This window comes from Nannobrachium achirus, assembly GCF_963921795.1.
Source record: "Nannobrachium achirus genome assembly, chromosome: 12".
Taxonomy (NCBI): Eukaryota; Metazoa; Chordata; class Actinopteri; order Myctophiformes; family Myctophidae; genus Nannobrachium; species Nannobrachium achirus.
This window is the reverse complement of record NC_137832.1, coordinates 42,149,292-42,166,164: the sequence shown is the minus strand read 5'-3', so window position 1 is coordinate 42,166,164 and position 16,873 is coordinate 42,149,292. Positions and strand designations below refer to the sequence as shown.

At 41.1% G+C, this 16,873-nt stretch overlaps 1 protein-coding gene across 3 annotated transcripts in view; it reads left to right on the top strand.

Moving 5' to 3' along the window:
* The window catches only part of dmxl1 (Dmx like 1), a 91,152-nt gene that overhangs the window by 52,795 nt on the left and 21,484 nt on the right, over positions 1-16,873 (top strand). For all 3 annotated transcript variants that reach the window (XM_080739642.1, XM_080739643.1, XM_080739641.1), the window contains exons 32-33: positions 10,350-10,544; positions 12,677-12,753. In XM_080739642.1, the coding sequence (XP_080595768.1) occupies positions 10,350-10,544; positions 12,677-12,753 (272 nt within the window). The remainder of the gene's footprint in view (positions 1-10,349; positions 10,545-12,676; positions 12,754-16,873) is intronic.

Here is a 16,873-nt window from a genome sequence, read left to right as displayed (position 1 = left end):
ACTCTAGCAGTTTTCCTCATCCCTTCTGATTACGTCTCAGCAGGAGCCCGGCTGTTTCCTCACAATTGACATCAAAGCAAACACACCCAGACTTCTCTGGGGGAAAAAAACAATGAGTGAGACAGTTGGATGTTTTTCTATTCATATCTACTCCCATTTCTGTTCGACAGGTCATTAAATGTTGTCAGTTACAATAGGGCTTCTATTATTATTTTTGCCCCATTTAAACGACACGGTTTACACTTTATACATCTTACGCCAAAAACAGCAGATCTACTGTATAAGCTCACAGCATGTCCAGTGTGATGGGTTGTGAGCTTGTAGAGCTTCTAGTTTCCACTGTTACCTATTTTAAGTGGGCGACACTGTACACATTTGCATCGCTGGATGTGTCTGTCTCAGTGTGTTGGAACTCATCGAGTGGCCGGTAGAGCTGCCGAATGGGAACTGCAAGGTTCCCAGTTCGATCCCAGGCTCCCAGATAGTTAGTGTATAGTATGTGTCCTTGAGCAAGACTCTGAACCCCTAATTGCTACTGATGTGCAGGTTGGTGCCTTGCATGGTTCCCTCTGCCATCGGTGTATGAATGTGTGTGTGAATGGGTGAATGTAAAGCGCCTAGATTAACTAGCGCTATATAAATGCACCATTTACATTTAACATACTGTAGGCAAGGCAATTTTATTTGTATAGCACTTTTCAACAAGTCAACTCAATGTGCTTTACACAGAACATTAAGCAAAGGAAACGCAATTATACAATGGCATTGGGATGCATGAAAAAAAGAAGTTAAAAATAACATGCAAATATAGCTGCAAGCAGCAATAAAGTGGCCAAGCCAGAAAAAGCAGGAAAGCAAAACAGCTAAAAAGCAGCTCTGGAAAGCAAGGGAAAAGTGGGAAAAGAAATCAAAGAAAAACTAGAAACAGTGCTCTTCCAAACACTATAATACGCAATTTAAATAGTCCGCATGAGGTGAGACTTGAACCGGTGACCATCGGTGTTAAAGACATAAAACACTGACTGGAACCTGTAATAATAATAATAATAAAACTTTATTTGTATAGCACCTTTCATGACATGAAATGCAGCTCAAAGTGCTTTACAGAGCATAAAATGAAGCACACGTGCTTAACAGAGAAAAAGTAAAATAGAAATAAAAAATACATAAAAAAGAGATAAGTAAAATGATTACAATAAAGCAAGAAAAAATAAAAGCATAGAACATTGAAGAACAATTTCAGAGCCGTGCGGACGTCAATAGCAGCATAGGGATTAAAAAATTTAGCTAAAAGCAAGAGTAAAGAAATAGGTCTTGAGCTGTGCTTTAAAGCTATCCACCGAGGCTGCCTGTCTTAGGTGTAGTGGTAGTTTATTCCAAGCTGTCGGTCCATAGAAGCAGAAAGCTGCTTCACCATATTTTTTATATGTCATTGTTGGCACCTCAAGTAGGTCTGCACTAGAGGACCTGAGTGGGCGGGTTGGAACATATCTATGCAGGCAGTTATAGAGGTACGAAGGTGCCAGACCATTTAGAGCTTTATAAACAAGTAAAAGAATTTTAAAATCAATCCTAAAAACAACCGGGAGCCAGTGTAGCGACGCTAAAACTGGAGTAATATGTTCTCTTATCTTAGTTTTTGTTAAAACTCTGGCTGCTGCATTTTGAACAAGTTGTAATCTGTCAGTTGTTTTCTTTGGCAGACCAGAGAGAAGTGCGTTGCAGTAATCAAGCCGAGAGAAAACAAAAGCGTGGATCAGCGTTTTTGCATCGTTCAGCGACAGATAGGCTCTAATTCGCGCAATATTTCTAAGGTGAAAGAAGGCAATCTTCGTGACATGATTAATGTGTGTATTAAAATTTAATTCAGCATCAATGATCACCCCCAGGTTCTTAACAGAGGTGTTATTTTCTTTAGCCAGGTTACCAAGTCTATTTATTATTGATTCTCTCTGGGCAGTAGAACCTATTATGAGAACTTCTGTCTTGTCCTCATTTAGCTTGAGAAAGTTCTCACTCATCCAGCATTTTATGCTGGACACGCACGTCAGCAATGGGTCTAGAGCACAGGGGTCGTCCGTAGCCACCGAAAGGTACAACTGGGTGTCATCAGCATAGAAATGGAAATTCACACCGTGAGCGGAAATAAGTTCTCCCAGCGGCAGTATATAGAGGGAGAATAATAAAGGACCAAGAATCGAGCCCTGTGGAATACCAGAGCAGATGTTGTGTTTGTTTGACTCGAAGTCAGCTAGATTAACAGAGTAGCTTCTGCCTGTCAGATAAGAGCAAAACCAGGACAGAGCTGTACCTGACAGTCCTACCCAGTGTTCGAGACGTTGTATTAGAATTGTATGGTCAATTGTGTCAAAAGCCGCCGATTGGTCCAGCAGTAGGAGAACGGACACATCTTTGTTATCAGCAGCCACCCTAAGATCATTAATAACTTTTAAAAGTGCAGTTTCTGTGCTGTGTCCTTTCCTGAAGCCGGATTGGAATTTGTTGTGCACCTTATTGTTCTGCAGAAACACATCCAATTGATGAAAGATAATTTTTTCTAGGACCTTGCCCAGAAAAGGCAAATTAGAGATGGGTCGATAATTATCCAGCACGGACGGGTCAAGGTTGGGTTTTTTGAGTAAGGGTTTAACTACAGCCGTTTTCAGTGAGTCTGGAAAGACACCTGATTGTATAGAGCTGTTTACTATTTTTAGGATATCTTCAATAACACAGTCTACAACCTCTTTAAGAAACGGCGTGGGTATTGCATCCAGCGAGCAAGAAGACGATGTCATTTGCGATATGGTTTTACGAAGTTCCTCTTCATCAATTGCACAAAATGATACTAGGCTCCCCCTAGATTTATCGATGCTTTTACACATGGCACCATTAACCGCATTTGCATTTGTGACAGTATTATTCGTAATACCAGCTCGAATGTTAACAATTTTGTTGTCAAAGAAGGATGCAAACTCATTACACTTTGCTTTAGAGGCAGGGAGTGACTGCTTGTAGGACTGGGGGGGGTTTAAAAGGCGTTCAATGGTAGAGAATAAGACCCTAGCATTGTTCTTATTCTCATTAATAATTCCGGAAAAATAGGCCTGCCTAGCCAGACGCATGGTTTTATTATAGGTGGCTGTTGACGCCTTAAATATCTGTAGGTGGATAGTTAATTTATTTTTTCTCCAAGCTCGCTCTGCTCTGCGGCATTGTTTTTTGAGTGAACGTATATGATCGTTTATCCAGGGTGTTACTTTGGAATTATATTTCTTTTTAGTTTTCATAGGAGCCACTATATCCAGAGCTGACTCCAATTTAAGATTAAAACGTTGAACCATATCATTTACTGAGGGAATATCAGGAAGGCGGGGTGCACACGCAAGAAGGCTGGCAAACTCTTCTGCTGCCGAGGAACCGAAAAATCTCTTTTTTATAGTATATTCTCTATTGTTTTTTTCTAGATCAGAGACAGTCATATTAAAACACAGTAAATAGTGGTCTGATAAATCAGGCTTAGCGATAATCCTGTCCATAGAAATATTTAGCCCTTTAGAGATCACAAGATCAAGGGTGTGGCCTTGATTGTGGGTTGGCCCGGTAACATGCTGATCAAAATCAAGGGAATGCAGTAACTGTAAGAAACTCATAGCTGTAAGATCAGTAACAGTGTCCACATGCAAGTTAGTATCACCAGCAATAAGGGTTCTCTCATAGTCCGTGGAACAGATAGATAGAAGTTCAGATATTTCTGTAAGAAATAAGGCTTTGCTACATTTTGGTGGGCGATATATCGTAATCATTAGAACAGAGGATTGACTCTCAAATAAGTTAGCTTGATATTCAAAGGATGAAAAACTTCCAAAGGACAGGCACTTGAATTTAAAAATGTCAGAGAAAATGTATGCCAAGCCTCCGCCTCTTTTTCCTTCGCGCACTGATTGAATAAAGTGATAGTTTGGTGGGCAGGCGACGCCAAGTGCAAAAGCTCCATCGTTGCCCAGCCATGTCTCTGTTAAAAAGATTATATCTAATTTCTCTTCACAGATTATATCATTTACAGAGGAGGATTTGTTTAAAAGTGACCTGATGTTAAAAAGTGCCAGGTTTATTTTATGACATTTTACTGTACTATAGCCCCTACAGGGAATGTAAGTTAAGTTAGCTAAATTAGCAGAGCCACTGCTTATCCTGGACTCTCTATTTGAAATTACAGTAGAAATGTTGTGAGCCTGCTTAATAAAAGCGCTTGAAGGAGCATCGGGTCCAGATACGTTAGTTGCTGGGTATAATGGACCCAGCTGACATCAACGGCTAAACGTATTGTCCAGCTGGGAGGCCTGGGTCTTCTGTCGTTGTGGTCGTGGAGGGATGGGTGGGGGCGAAAACACCCAGGCCACAGATTTCTGGGGCACGGCCGGGGCAATTTCAGGCGTTTTCAGGGATGGTGGTTGTGGTGCCGGGCGTTTGTCCTGTGGTGGTTGTGCCGCCGGGCCATTGACCGTGTGTCTGGCCGGGGTCATTTTTAACGCAGTGTTAATGAGTTCATTCATTCCATTCGTGAATTCTAGAAGAGGCATTGGAGATAGGGAGAAAGAGGAGGATTGGGGTGATGGGGCGGTTGTACCCGCCCCCTCCTCTTCCTCTGTCAACTCTCCGTTGTCAGTTGCCAGTTCACTTTGCTCACTGTTCGGGCCAGCCACGGCTGAAGCAGGGAATCCACAAAACTCTTCTTCATTACTGTCCTCTTCGAACATTTCCCTGAGTGACTCCAACTCTGCATTCATTCGTCTACTCCACTCTTCAGCGGAGATGTTGTCCATATTCAGTTCCTCGTCAGGGAGGGCAGGGACAACGGTAGCTCCTCCGTTCACCATAATCAGTTCCTCGTCAGGGAGGGCAGGGACAACGGTAGCAGGGACAACGGTAGCTCCTCCGTTCACCAAGGCCGTTCCCCCCTCGGCCGAGGGGGGCAGTTCAGTAACCATAACACTATCTCTTGTTATGGATTCTTCGTGGGTTGCAGATAAGAGTTGTTCATCACAATCTGTTGTTTTGGATTGCTGTGTTCTGGCCAAGGCCAGAGCATGGAGAACATTCTGCAAAAATATCTTTGCTCCTAGCTTATTTAGTTGCCGTTCATCAGCAAATAGGTGTCTTCTGTCGAAGAAAAAACTGAAGTTGTCAATAAAATGCACATTTTTGTCGGTGCATGCAGCTAAAAGCCATTTGCTCAGAGAGAACAGTCTGCTGAAATTCTCGTCTGTGCCTCTCATAGGCGGTAGGGGACCGCTGATCCAAAGCTCTATGTCACTGTTCAGGAAGCTCAATGTGTTGAATAGAGCCCTGAAATTCTCCTTTAAGATTTCTGACTGTTTTTCTTCTGTGTCATATGTGCCAGTATGTAGAATCAGGGTTTTCACCGTTTGGTGTTTGTTGACAAGATCCAGAATTCTGTCTTTCATGTCAGAGACTGTGTCTTTGGGAAAACACATAACTTTTGCCTTCTTCTTTCTTATGCTTTTGACACCTTTTAAAGCAGCATCGCCCACAATCAAAATGTCAGGATCAATCACTGAGGTGGTTCTTACCCTGCTGGGTGGGACGTTCTCTCTGTCAACAGGGGGACTTCGGGGGGCTTCTAGTAGCTGTTCTGTTAGCCAGCTTGGGGAGATGCTACCCCTGTCATCCTCGGCCAGTGGCGTGAATCTGTTTGCCAGCTGCACACTCGGTGTGTGTGGAGATTGGACTGCGTTTGACTTTTTAGCAGTGTTTTTCCCCTTGGCAGTTGCCCATTTATGAAGGGGGGTCGAAGCAGCGCTGTGCCGGGGTAATTCCGGCCATTCGTCGGTGATAAGAGGGCTTTGGGAGGGTGTCCTGCCCGTCGTCCGTTCTTTCATCTTTGGCTTTGCACCAAGGGAATTCCAGGCGAGTGGTTTATCCAGTCTTTGGGTTTGTTTTAATTGGAATAATTCCGTTTCCAGTACTGCAATCCTCTGAAGCAGTTTCTGATAAACCCTTGTAGAAATGGTTGGTCCGGCCATCTTGCTAGTTAGCTAGATGCTACGTATCCAGTCACCAAGTGGCAAAAAATAGTATATTGCAGTACAGCAAAACAATCCCGGAGTTTTATAAGTATCCAAGATCCATTTGTAGTTTCTCAGAGAAAAAATAAAACATCAGTATCAGCAGAAGAATGTAAGCACAAGCGAGCCTAAGCGGGAGCAAGCAGCGATACGTCCGCACTGTAGGAGAGCAAGCAGCACCCACCTGTAAAATAACCTCTCTAAATTAAACTAGACCAGGTCAACCTGGTTGTGCCAGACCCCCTGTCTGTCATCATCCTTTTGTAGGCATGTCATCATCATGTCATCATCATATATACCCTTTATATAGAAAACCCGGACAGACATTTGCTTATGTAGGCCTACCCATTTCATGGGTCTGGCAAATATCTTATCTCCTTAGCGTGACCATGTGTGTACCTATGAGTGTCTGTAGCCTGGCCTGCAATACCGCTGGGTGACTGTTGAGCAGCCTTGAAATGTACAGTACATGCACGCATACACACAACCTTGAAATGCATGGACACCACCGCTCCATTCACACTGGTGTGATTTTTATTTTACATTTCTCCATAATTAGATATTTACGAAATGTAAACGCAAAAGTCAAGTCAAATCAAAGTACCCAAGTTATGTTTGTAACCAATACGTTTCAAAGCAACCACAAACAAACAAGTCAATTGAGTTCAACCCACAGTTCAATGAATGAACACTTTTAGCCACAGGCATGTCAAGTTCCCACAGATTTTAGTTAAGGTCTTAACTCTCAATATCTTTATTTTCCTTTTTCATTTGTAGTCTTCTTTGTTGAAGAGTTGGTCATCAGGTTGTAAATCTTCAAAACAGAAGGTTAACAACCTTGCCATTTTCAACAACGTAAGCATCTCTTTTAAATCACTCAAGTCTTCAAAACAATGTTTTCAAATAATTCAAGTAGTAAATGTCTTCAAATAAAGTTTTTAAACGTTAAGTATTGTGAAGTCTGAACCCAAACCAGCACACGGAAACAGTTCTCAAGGTGAAAACGCAATAAGTGTTGTTTTATTCAAGGGGGCGTTCCCCTAAAACATGAAATAAAGTTTTTCCCAAAACCGGGGCTTTTAACTCAAAATATGCTTCTTTCAGGACTTAACAAACAGGGGTTATGTTCGAATCACGTGTTTCACAGTATGCCGTTGCTTCCATAAACACATGCCATTTCTCTTAATTTTTTTCACCACTGGTTAAATGTAAACAGGTGCTGACATAACTTGATGAGGTTCCCCTCCAGTGATACTGTTCATATTGATACTGATATTAAATGTAAACATAGGTTAATGAGGCTTCTTGCCTAACTGGTCCACATGCAACCATTAGTCCATCACAGAGAGGAAAAAGTCTTTGGGATATTGAACATTTTGTGCGGAGCATATTTGCCTGTGCATACCTGCTGTATTCTTATGTTTGTTTTACCTCAGGTTTTTTCACAATCATCAAACTCAAGGAAATCACCATGAAAAGAAGACATCTTACTAACGAATATCTCTCTTATATCATCATATTTATAGGGCTTCAACAACCAAAACATAAAATATCTTCTTTCCTCTGGTTTGGCGTTAGACCTGCCAGTCTCCAGAGCTAATGGTAACGTTCCTGGTGAATTATGTAATAATAATAATAATACTAATAATAAATATAGCTGCAAGCAGCGATAAAGTTAACTCCTCAAGGTCTTAACTCTCAATATCTTTATTTTCCAACTTTTTCATTTGTTGTCTTCTTTGTTGAAGAGTTGGTCATCAGGTTGTAAACCTTCAAAACAGAAGGTTAACAACCTTGCCATTTTCAACAACGTAAGCATCTCTTTTAAATCACAAGTCTTCAAAACAATGTTTTCAAATAATTCAAGTAGTAAATGTCTTCAAATAACATTTTTAAACGTTAAGTATTGTGCAGTCTAAACCCAAACCAGCACACGGAAACAGTTCTCAAGGTGAAAACGCAATAAGCGTTGTTTTATTCAAGGGGGCGTTCCCCTAAAACATGAAATAAAGTTCTTCCCAAAACCGGGGCTTTGGACTCAAAATATGCTTCTTTCATGACTTAACAAACAGGGGTTATGTTCGAAACACTTGTTTCACAGTATGCCGTTGCTTCCATAAACACATGCCATTTCTCTTCCAAGATTCAGATGCGGCTCCTAAATTGCCTACAATGGAAACGGATAGAACCACCATTAGCAATGTGGCAAAATAGAAAATACAGAGCAAATGTGCGACCAAGGAGATTTTTTTTTAACTCTTATTGTGCCTATCCCAAACTAGTTCGGGATAATTATTAACGTCCTGGGTGCCTATCCTTTTTTTTTTTTTTTTTTTTTGAGCCGCGCCGCCGGCCGTCATCTGTTTACACGGCCCGCGAGAGCGTTGCGCCGCCGATATTTACCATCCACTCCAATGCAATCCAGGATCTTTAGAGCTCATTTTCTCTGTTCCATGCATATCCATGAGGTGTGCAAGGTTTAATCATGGCTAAATCGCCGAAAATAGGGCTTCTAAAATGCTTGGTAGCCAATAGCTAACTTCAAGCTAACTTCATCCTGTTCCTGTACATGCACAAAGGAAAGTGTTCAGGCGCATCATGGCTGCGCACGGCTTGTGCATATACCAGCGTATCTCTATGGTGTTTTCTATGGCCACTGGGCGCCCTCTAGTGGTGAAAAGTTGGCATTGAAAGGGTTAAGACAGTAGTCATTAGTCAAGTCTACTGAAGATGAATGTGTGGACAAGTTATTCTAGATCCTGCTGAGACACAGTCCTTTAACCTGTGCTATATTTTTGAGTTGATCGTAGGCTTACCTTGTGTTGAGTTAACGTGGCCGTTTAAATTCAGGTCCATGACTACACCAAGGTTTTTGACTTGACTAGACGTTTTTTAGCATTACCGATTGGAGCTGGGCACTGACTTTTAATCTGTCTTCCTTGGCTCCAAAAACAGGTACTTCAGAAAATTATGGCATGTTCAATTGTTGATGTGTTCAATTCTACAAACTCAATGTTTGTATTGGAATCCCTCCCCAGATTATTGTAGCAGATGAAGTGACCTATCTGGGTATTACAATAAGCACCTCCTTATCAACTATAGCTAATATTCTTCCTCGGCTGGAATGATAGCCTGGAATAGTGATATAACAGATTTGGGACTAGAATTGTACTGGGAAGCTATTTGGGCTAATGTGGCTGGTGCATCGAAAAATCCAAATCATCAGTACATACATTTCAAGTTTTGTCACAGAGTTTAACTCATTAAATGCCAGGCCCGAGTTTCCCATGTTATTTCAGTACCCCCAGACTGCCACAGCCTGAGTTTCCCGAGTTGGCAGCCATTTTGAATAAAAAAATCGCGAAATTGCATGTTTAGCCCCATAACAAACACATCTTTCAAAATGGCAGCCATGTTTGTTACTTTAAAGGCTTCTATCTCATGAATGCCTGAACGGATTTCCAAGCGGATTTTTTTTTTGAAAGCTGTGAAAAAGTTCTACACATATGGTGCATGATCTAGGCATGGGCGTGCACGATCCGTGCACTAAAAATTGATCCGTGCACTAGAAATTTAGGAACGTGGCATCCTGGTACTTCGCGGCCATCTTGAAAAGGCAATGAATGAGTTAATATGTAACACCTAGAATCAGGCAAGTAAGTAAGTAAGCATATTGCACATTTTGTGCCCCGGGAACATTAGGCTCATTTATGGTATGGGAATGTCTGGGAATTTCAGAGTTTTGGGGAAAGGTTATAAGGACTATATTGGACCTACAACTGTAACAGAGGTACAGTTTCCAGTAGACCCATTTGTGCACCTTTTGAATGATGACTTTGTTTGAAAGTTTGGCTTGCGGGATTGACGGCAGCCAAAAAGATTATCGCTCAAAGATGAAATCCTCCTCATGACATTTCGGAAAGCTTTTTGGATATTTCATATCTGGAGCTTTCTTCCTGGGAGGATTAATCAAGCACAACAACGAACAATAACACTGAGGACGGACCTGATATCTGAACTGAAAAACCTACTGAATGTATAATTGTATGGATCGAATATGTGAATTATATTTGAACGATGGAGGGATGCGTTGGGAGGGGGGATTGAAGATGATTGACTATTATGTGACATGATATTGTTATTGTTTTTTATATAATCTAGAAAACAATACAAATTGTAATGCTAAAAAATATTGGACCACAGTCCTCTGGTGATACGGTTATGTAGATTTGTACTGTATTAACATCCACATCCTGCCCACAGGACGACTCTGCCAGCCTACCAACGGTGGCACCCTGCCCCCAGCCCGCCTCCGTCCCTCTTCTATTGGCTTGCACGGCCAGCGCCAAGACGGTGGTGGCCAATCCCATAGTCCACCTGACCAACCTGACTCATGACATCTTGCACACCATCAATGCCCTGGACTCTCCTCCGCACCCTGATGTGATCAACAGCGAGGTGAGACGCACACAGTGACGCACCCTGGTCCTCAGGTGTCACCAGTAGGGCTGCAACTATGCTTCATTTTCTTAGTGATTATTGCATTGATTACTTTTTTGATTAAGTCGAATAATAAGGGTGGTTTTTTGATTGCCAAGGCCCGAGTTTCCAGAGTTTTTTTCCGATCGATCGATTAGTCTGGTTAGCCACTTAAGCTCTGTTTTATACTTCGTTGAACAACGGTTTTGTGCAAAGAATGCTGTTGCACCCCTAGTCACCCCTGTGATGCGTGAACATGATTGATGCCAGGAGATTTGCAATCTTTTGCTGTTTTTCATGCTCTTCATTCACACAAATAAATCCTCAATAAAGCATGGACAGTGTTCTTTTTCTGCTTGACAATATAGAGCTCTGAATTTAAGTTTACAAGACAAGGGCACTGGGAGATGTGGCAAATGACCCATAACATCAAATGTATTATTTTTTGTTCCATGTAGCTCACAGTCTGTGAAATCGATGTTAAGCTTACTGTATTATATTTGTAGGCACGGCAGGTTATGGAAGTAAATGGTTTCTATTTTTCTGTGAGAAGTGTGTCCCAATTAAACCTTGATTCCTGTTTGTGACCATGAAGAGTATGAAGTTGTGCAACTTTCTACACAAACATTGGTATTCGTGAAAAGGAAGCTTGGTGTGAGAAGGTGCATACTACACAGATCTACACAGATTAAAATTGTTTCATATGTGATGCGTTTGTGCTGTTTTACCATTGATCTAGTCTGTTTTAGGGGTGCGACAGTTAATAGAACTTATTGATTTAATTGGTTATAAAAACAATTGTATTGGTTCGTTGATATATAGTTTTTCTTTTCTTTTTTTATTAATCGAAAAAGTAATTGTTAGGAAATAAATGCTACGAAAATAATTGATCATTACAGCCCTAGCCCATAAAAGTTAGGCAAACAGTGAATGAAAACCTCTGACATTAATGTGTATTTTCACTTACGTATTCTGCCGAAGATACCCAAGTTTAATGATATTTTCCCTGTGGGTGCAAACAATTATGAATTTATTACATTTTTAGATTAATTTATCAAAAGATTAAATAGATAATTATATCAGCTTCCACTCATTATTACCCTGCCCCCAGCAATGCTTTGCTGGGTTTTGGTAATTGCTCCTGTCAGTGTGTGTCTGAACAGAACTCGGTGGGACTAATCTGTACGTTGATTAACTTTTGGGTAAAACATATCAAGGTCGTGATCAAGGTCAATCAATCAAAATGTTATAATTGGTTATATCTCAGCCAGAGCCGTAGAACAACAAATGCTTGATTCGTGCAAGGTTTGAACCCCCAGGTGTGGTTTGTAATCTACATGTGATCAATCCCAACAAAATTGGTATAAGCATGTAATGACCGAGCTTTGGCTGTATTGGAGCTTGAAGCCTCCCAGCCCTTACTCCATGGACAGTGATTCTGTGCACTAATGCCAGTTTTGATGTCCCTCTTTCTGGGACTATTTCTCAAAATAAAGTCAACTTTGAATCCATCCAACAACTGCTCTATTTGGCACAGGGCCATGTTATCATGCACACAATGTGCGACAACAACCGCACTTCCCGTCACTTCACAATAAAAGTTCCCTGATTCCTCCCAATGCATTGCAGCGTTTCACACAGCTTGTCATCAGTAACTAACTGGATGTAACCAGGAGAAAAGTATTGGAGTACCTGTAATATTAACCGCTTTCAATCTGTCACCCTATTTTGGGCATGTCATAATAGGCAAAAATAACATTTTCTGAACATTTAAAATGTTTCAAAAATAGTGAATTATAGTGCTTTAGTGTTTAACGTCTGATTACTTTATTTAGTTTATTGTGTGCAGCTCTGAACGTAAAAGTGTTGACTGCAGCAGTGACCTTCTGCCACTAACCCTCCCCCCCCCCACGAGATAACTGTCAAGGCCTCCAAACAGTTTACTCTTTTCTTTTTTCCAACTTCCTCAAAGAATGTCTAGCTGGGTCAGAGAGCCAGCGTTACGCAAGTAACCTTAAGTTGTCATAATGCAGAATTATGTGCATCTCTTTAGGTGGAATTGTAAACAAACTTTCATACTTGTACATACTGTATGACCCTTGTTCTTTCAGATCTTCGTGATGCACAGCCTGTCTGCTTCTCTGTCTGCCTGTATCTACCAGTGTCTCTGTGAGGGACACAACTACAGGTGGGTGTGGCACTTAGAAGAAGAACGTAACATTCTCCTTGTACTCCAAACTGATTATGTGATCTGTTTTCTAAACACATTTAAACCAAGCTGAACATTTTTCGGTGGGGGGGCTTTTGATGTGTTGTAGGACATTAGAAAGACTACTTAGGAAATAGTCTCACCATTCTACCGTATTTCCTTTCCTGTGTGTTACATTGTTTGCTTGTTTGCTTCAAAACAAATCGATTCAAGGCTCAGCTTGGAAGTTGATACAAAAATGTGAGCTTTACTCTGGTTGTTGCAGGGCACAATGTTGCCTCTCCTGCCCTTTAGTTTGAGTTTTCTATTTTCTTTTTTTCTTTTTAAACTTGAGCCTTTAGGTCCTCACTGCTCCTCAGCAGTACATCTGCCAATTACATACAGTACAGAGATTCCTTGAATGTATAGATTGTACATGTATTCCCATTTGTGAAGAAGAAACATCCCTTAATAGTAGGGCAGGAGAGAGGGGTCTACCAGCACCCCAATGACATGTTTTCGAAACCTGTTTTTTTTGGACCGTTATGATGTCTAGTTATGATTTCTGCTTGTTGCCGTCGCCAACTAATACCCCATGGGGTTCATTTTTAACCTTTTCTCACAACTATTCCCAATCTGAACCATACAATGGTCATAACAGAAAATGCCATAACGCTTGATGTAAACAACCTACAGGGACAAATGAACACACTTTTCTATATGATTTTGACCCAGGGAATTCATTAAAGTGGTTATTTTTTACATTTAAGCACATCTTGACCCTATTTCAGGACAGAAACGGCGAAGAATAACCCAAAAATGTTCAAAACACGTCTATACTTCTCTTTGTACAGATGAATTAAGGTGTATTATTTTGATACCACAGGTTTTTTAGGACCCTTATGATGTCTAGTTATGATTTCTGCTTGTTGCCGTGGTCAACTAATGTCCCATGGGGTTAATTTTTTACCTTTTCTCACATATCCCCAATTAGTGTGGGGATTTAGGGGAGCAAATGCTAAATTCGTGCAATTTTGACTTAAAGCGCGAAATTTTGCACAGATGTAGCCCAGGGCTTGCTCTAATGATTTAGCTAGGGCGCCCGAGTCTGCGACCTTCGGGGTCTCCACAGCGGTCAAATCAAGTTGGGCTTCCATTGACTTTCTATACAGGAGGAAAATACCCAGAAAAAGATTTTTTTTCTGGGTATTTAAGGAGGATCTGAGGGGTCTAACTAGGGGTTTGTCATGATGCTGAATCCATTGCAGGCATTTGTTTTGCACAAAAAACATTCAGTGGGCTAGAAATGGCCTTAGAAAACAATACACGTATGGGTGAGTATTCATGTTAGTCGGAGGCCTTAGGGTTTTTTTTTCTCGTGCTAATCAGTCTAAAAGTTCAAGATTTTGCACAGATGTAGCTCAGGGCATGCTCTAATGATTTAACTAGGGCGCCCGAGTCTGCGTCATTCGGGGTTGCCACAGCGGCCAAATCAAGTTGGGCTCCCATCGACTTTAGTGATGAAAAGTGATGAGTCATCACTTTTCAGAGTTGTGTGGGTGCTGTGGCGACCCCGAAGGTCGCAGACTCAGGCGCCCTAGCTAAATCATTAGAACATGCCCTGAGCTACATCTGTGCAAAATTCTGAACTTTTAGACTGATTAGCACAAGAAAAAAAAACCCTAAGGCCTCCGACTAACATGAATACTCACCCATACGTGTATTGTTTTCTGAGGCCATTTCTAGCCCACAGAATGTTTTTTGTGCAAAACAAATGCCTGCAATGGATTCAGCATCATGACAAACCCCTAGTTAGACCCCTCAGATCCTCCTTAAATACCCAGAAAAAAAATATTTTTCTGGGTATTTTCCTCCTGTATAGAAAGTCAATGGAAGCCCAACTTGATTTGACCGCTGTGGCGACCCCGAAGGTCGCAGACTCGGGCGCCCTAGCTAAATCATTAGAGCAAGCCCTGGGCTACATCTGTGCAAAATTTCGCGCTTTAAGTCAAAATTGCACGAAATTAGCATTTGCTCCCCTAAATCCCCACACTAATTGGGGATATGTGAGAAAAGGTTAAAAATGAACCCCATGGGACATTAGTTGACCACGGCAACAAGCAGAAATCATAACTAGACATCATAAGGGTCCTAAAAAACCTGTGGTATCAAAAGAATACACCTTAATTTATCTGTACAAAGAGAAGTATAGACGTGTTTTGAACATTTTTGGGTTATTTTTCACCGTTTCTGTCCTGAAATAGGGTCAAGATGTGCATACATGTTAAAAATAACCACTTTAATGAATTCCCTGGGTCAAAATCATATAGAAAAGTGTGTTCATTTGTCCCTGTAGGTTGTTTACATCAAGCGTTATGGCATTTTCTGTTATGACCATTGTATGGTTCAGATCGGGAATAGTTGTGAGAAAAGGTTAAAAATTAACCCCATGGGGTATTAGTTGGCGACGGCAACAAGCAGAAATCATAACTAGACATCATAACGATCCAAAAAAAACAGGTTTCGAAAACATGTCATTGGGGTGCTGGTAGACCCCTCTCTCCTGCCCTACTATAAAGGGATATTACACTTTCAAAGTCATTTTATCGTCTAATCAGGCTTTTATGAACACCCTGAACAGTTTTTAATTTGCTTGATTCAATATTTAGATATTTGATGTAAATGTTACCAGGCCCGACACGCCCAGGCCCTCTCCATATACACACCCATTGTAACTTCAAACTCCATTTTAACCGTGATAAATTCATTAAAAACAACCATTATTTTTTCTGGTGACTCAAACTACCCTCCTAATACGTGAGCGGGCCGTGTTTTTTCGATAACTTTTTTCATTTATTTTTAATAATCCATTTTTGTATTAAATATTTTTCATTTTCCCAAATAATTATTAAAAATTAATGAAAAAGGTTATCGAAAAAACACGGCCTGCTCACGTATTAGGAGGGTAGTATGAGTCAACAGAAAAAACAACGGGTGTTTTTAATGAATCTATCATGGTTAAAATGGAGTTTGAAGTTACAATGGGTGTGTATGTGGAGAGGGCCTGGGCGTGTCGGGCCTGGTAACATTTACATCAAATATCTAAATATTGAATCAAGCAAATTAAAAACTGTTCAGGGTGTTCATAAAAGCCTGATTAGACGATAAAATGACTTTGAAAGTGTAATATCCCTTTAAGGTACCAGTTCGGGTGAAAGATAAATGTCTGACTGTACACCGTAAAATCGAATTGGATTAATTATGTGTGGATTTTACCGTGTGTTTGTCATTGTGTAACAGGGGGTTATGGCTGTGGGGGTGATAAGGGACATTTAAGGTTGATGATTTTTTGCCGACATCTGACAATGTTTTAGGTCTTATTTATGCAAGAATATGGACAATTCTAAAGGGTTCCCAAACTTTCAAGCACCACTGTGGGCTACAGCTGTGCTGCTTGCGAGAATGTCTGTCACGGTTGTCTGTCAGAGTGCTTGTTGCGCTACAGAATCCTTTTAACTCTGGCTCTGACCGGATCATGAACCTCGGAGCTATGGTGCTGTGACCCCAGAAATAGAATTGCTTGTGACAGTGAAAAATGTCACACAGGGAAAGGGAAAATGCTTTTTTTTTAAAGGGCATGAGACTAGGGAAAAGACTTATTTATTATTCTAGGCTTAAAGATCTTGAAGTTGCACTTTCATCACTCCTGACTGACCGGGGAACTGGATGGCTGCATCCAGGGCTTGCTCTTGGCCAGAGATATTTACACACAACTTCAAGAGCAGTGATGGAATGAGCACTGCAGTTCTCTTCTAGCTTAGTTGGCATTGCTGCATTCCATATACTGTACCTGTTCCTGTACACCTCTCTCTCTCTCTCTCTCTCTCTCTCTCTCTCTCTCTCTCTCTCTCTCTCTCTCTCACACACACACGTCGCGCACACACACACACACACACACACACACACACACACACACCATAGAAGCGCAGTTTCAAGAAACCTCTGTCGTCATAAACCAAGACTTATAACATCATTACCATAACAAAGAGAGTGAAATTAGAAATAGCCTTGGTAATTTACTGTTCAAGTCCCAATTGAATCATGCCATGTGTCTTTGGTA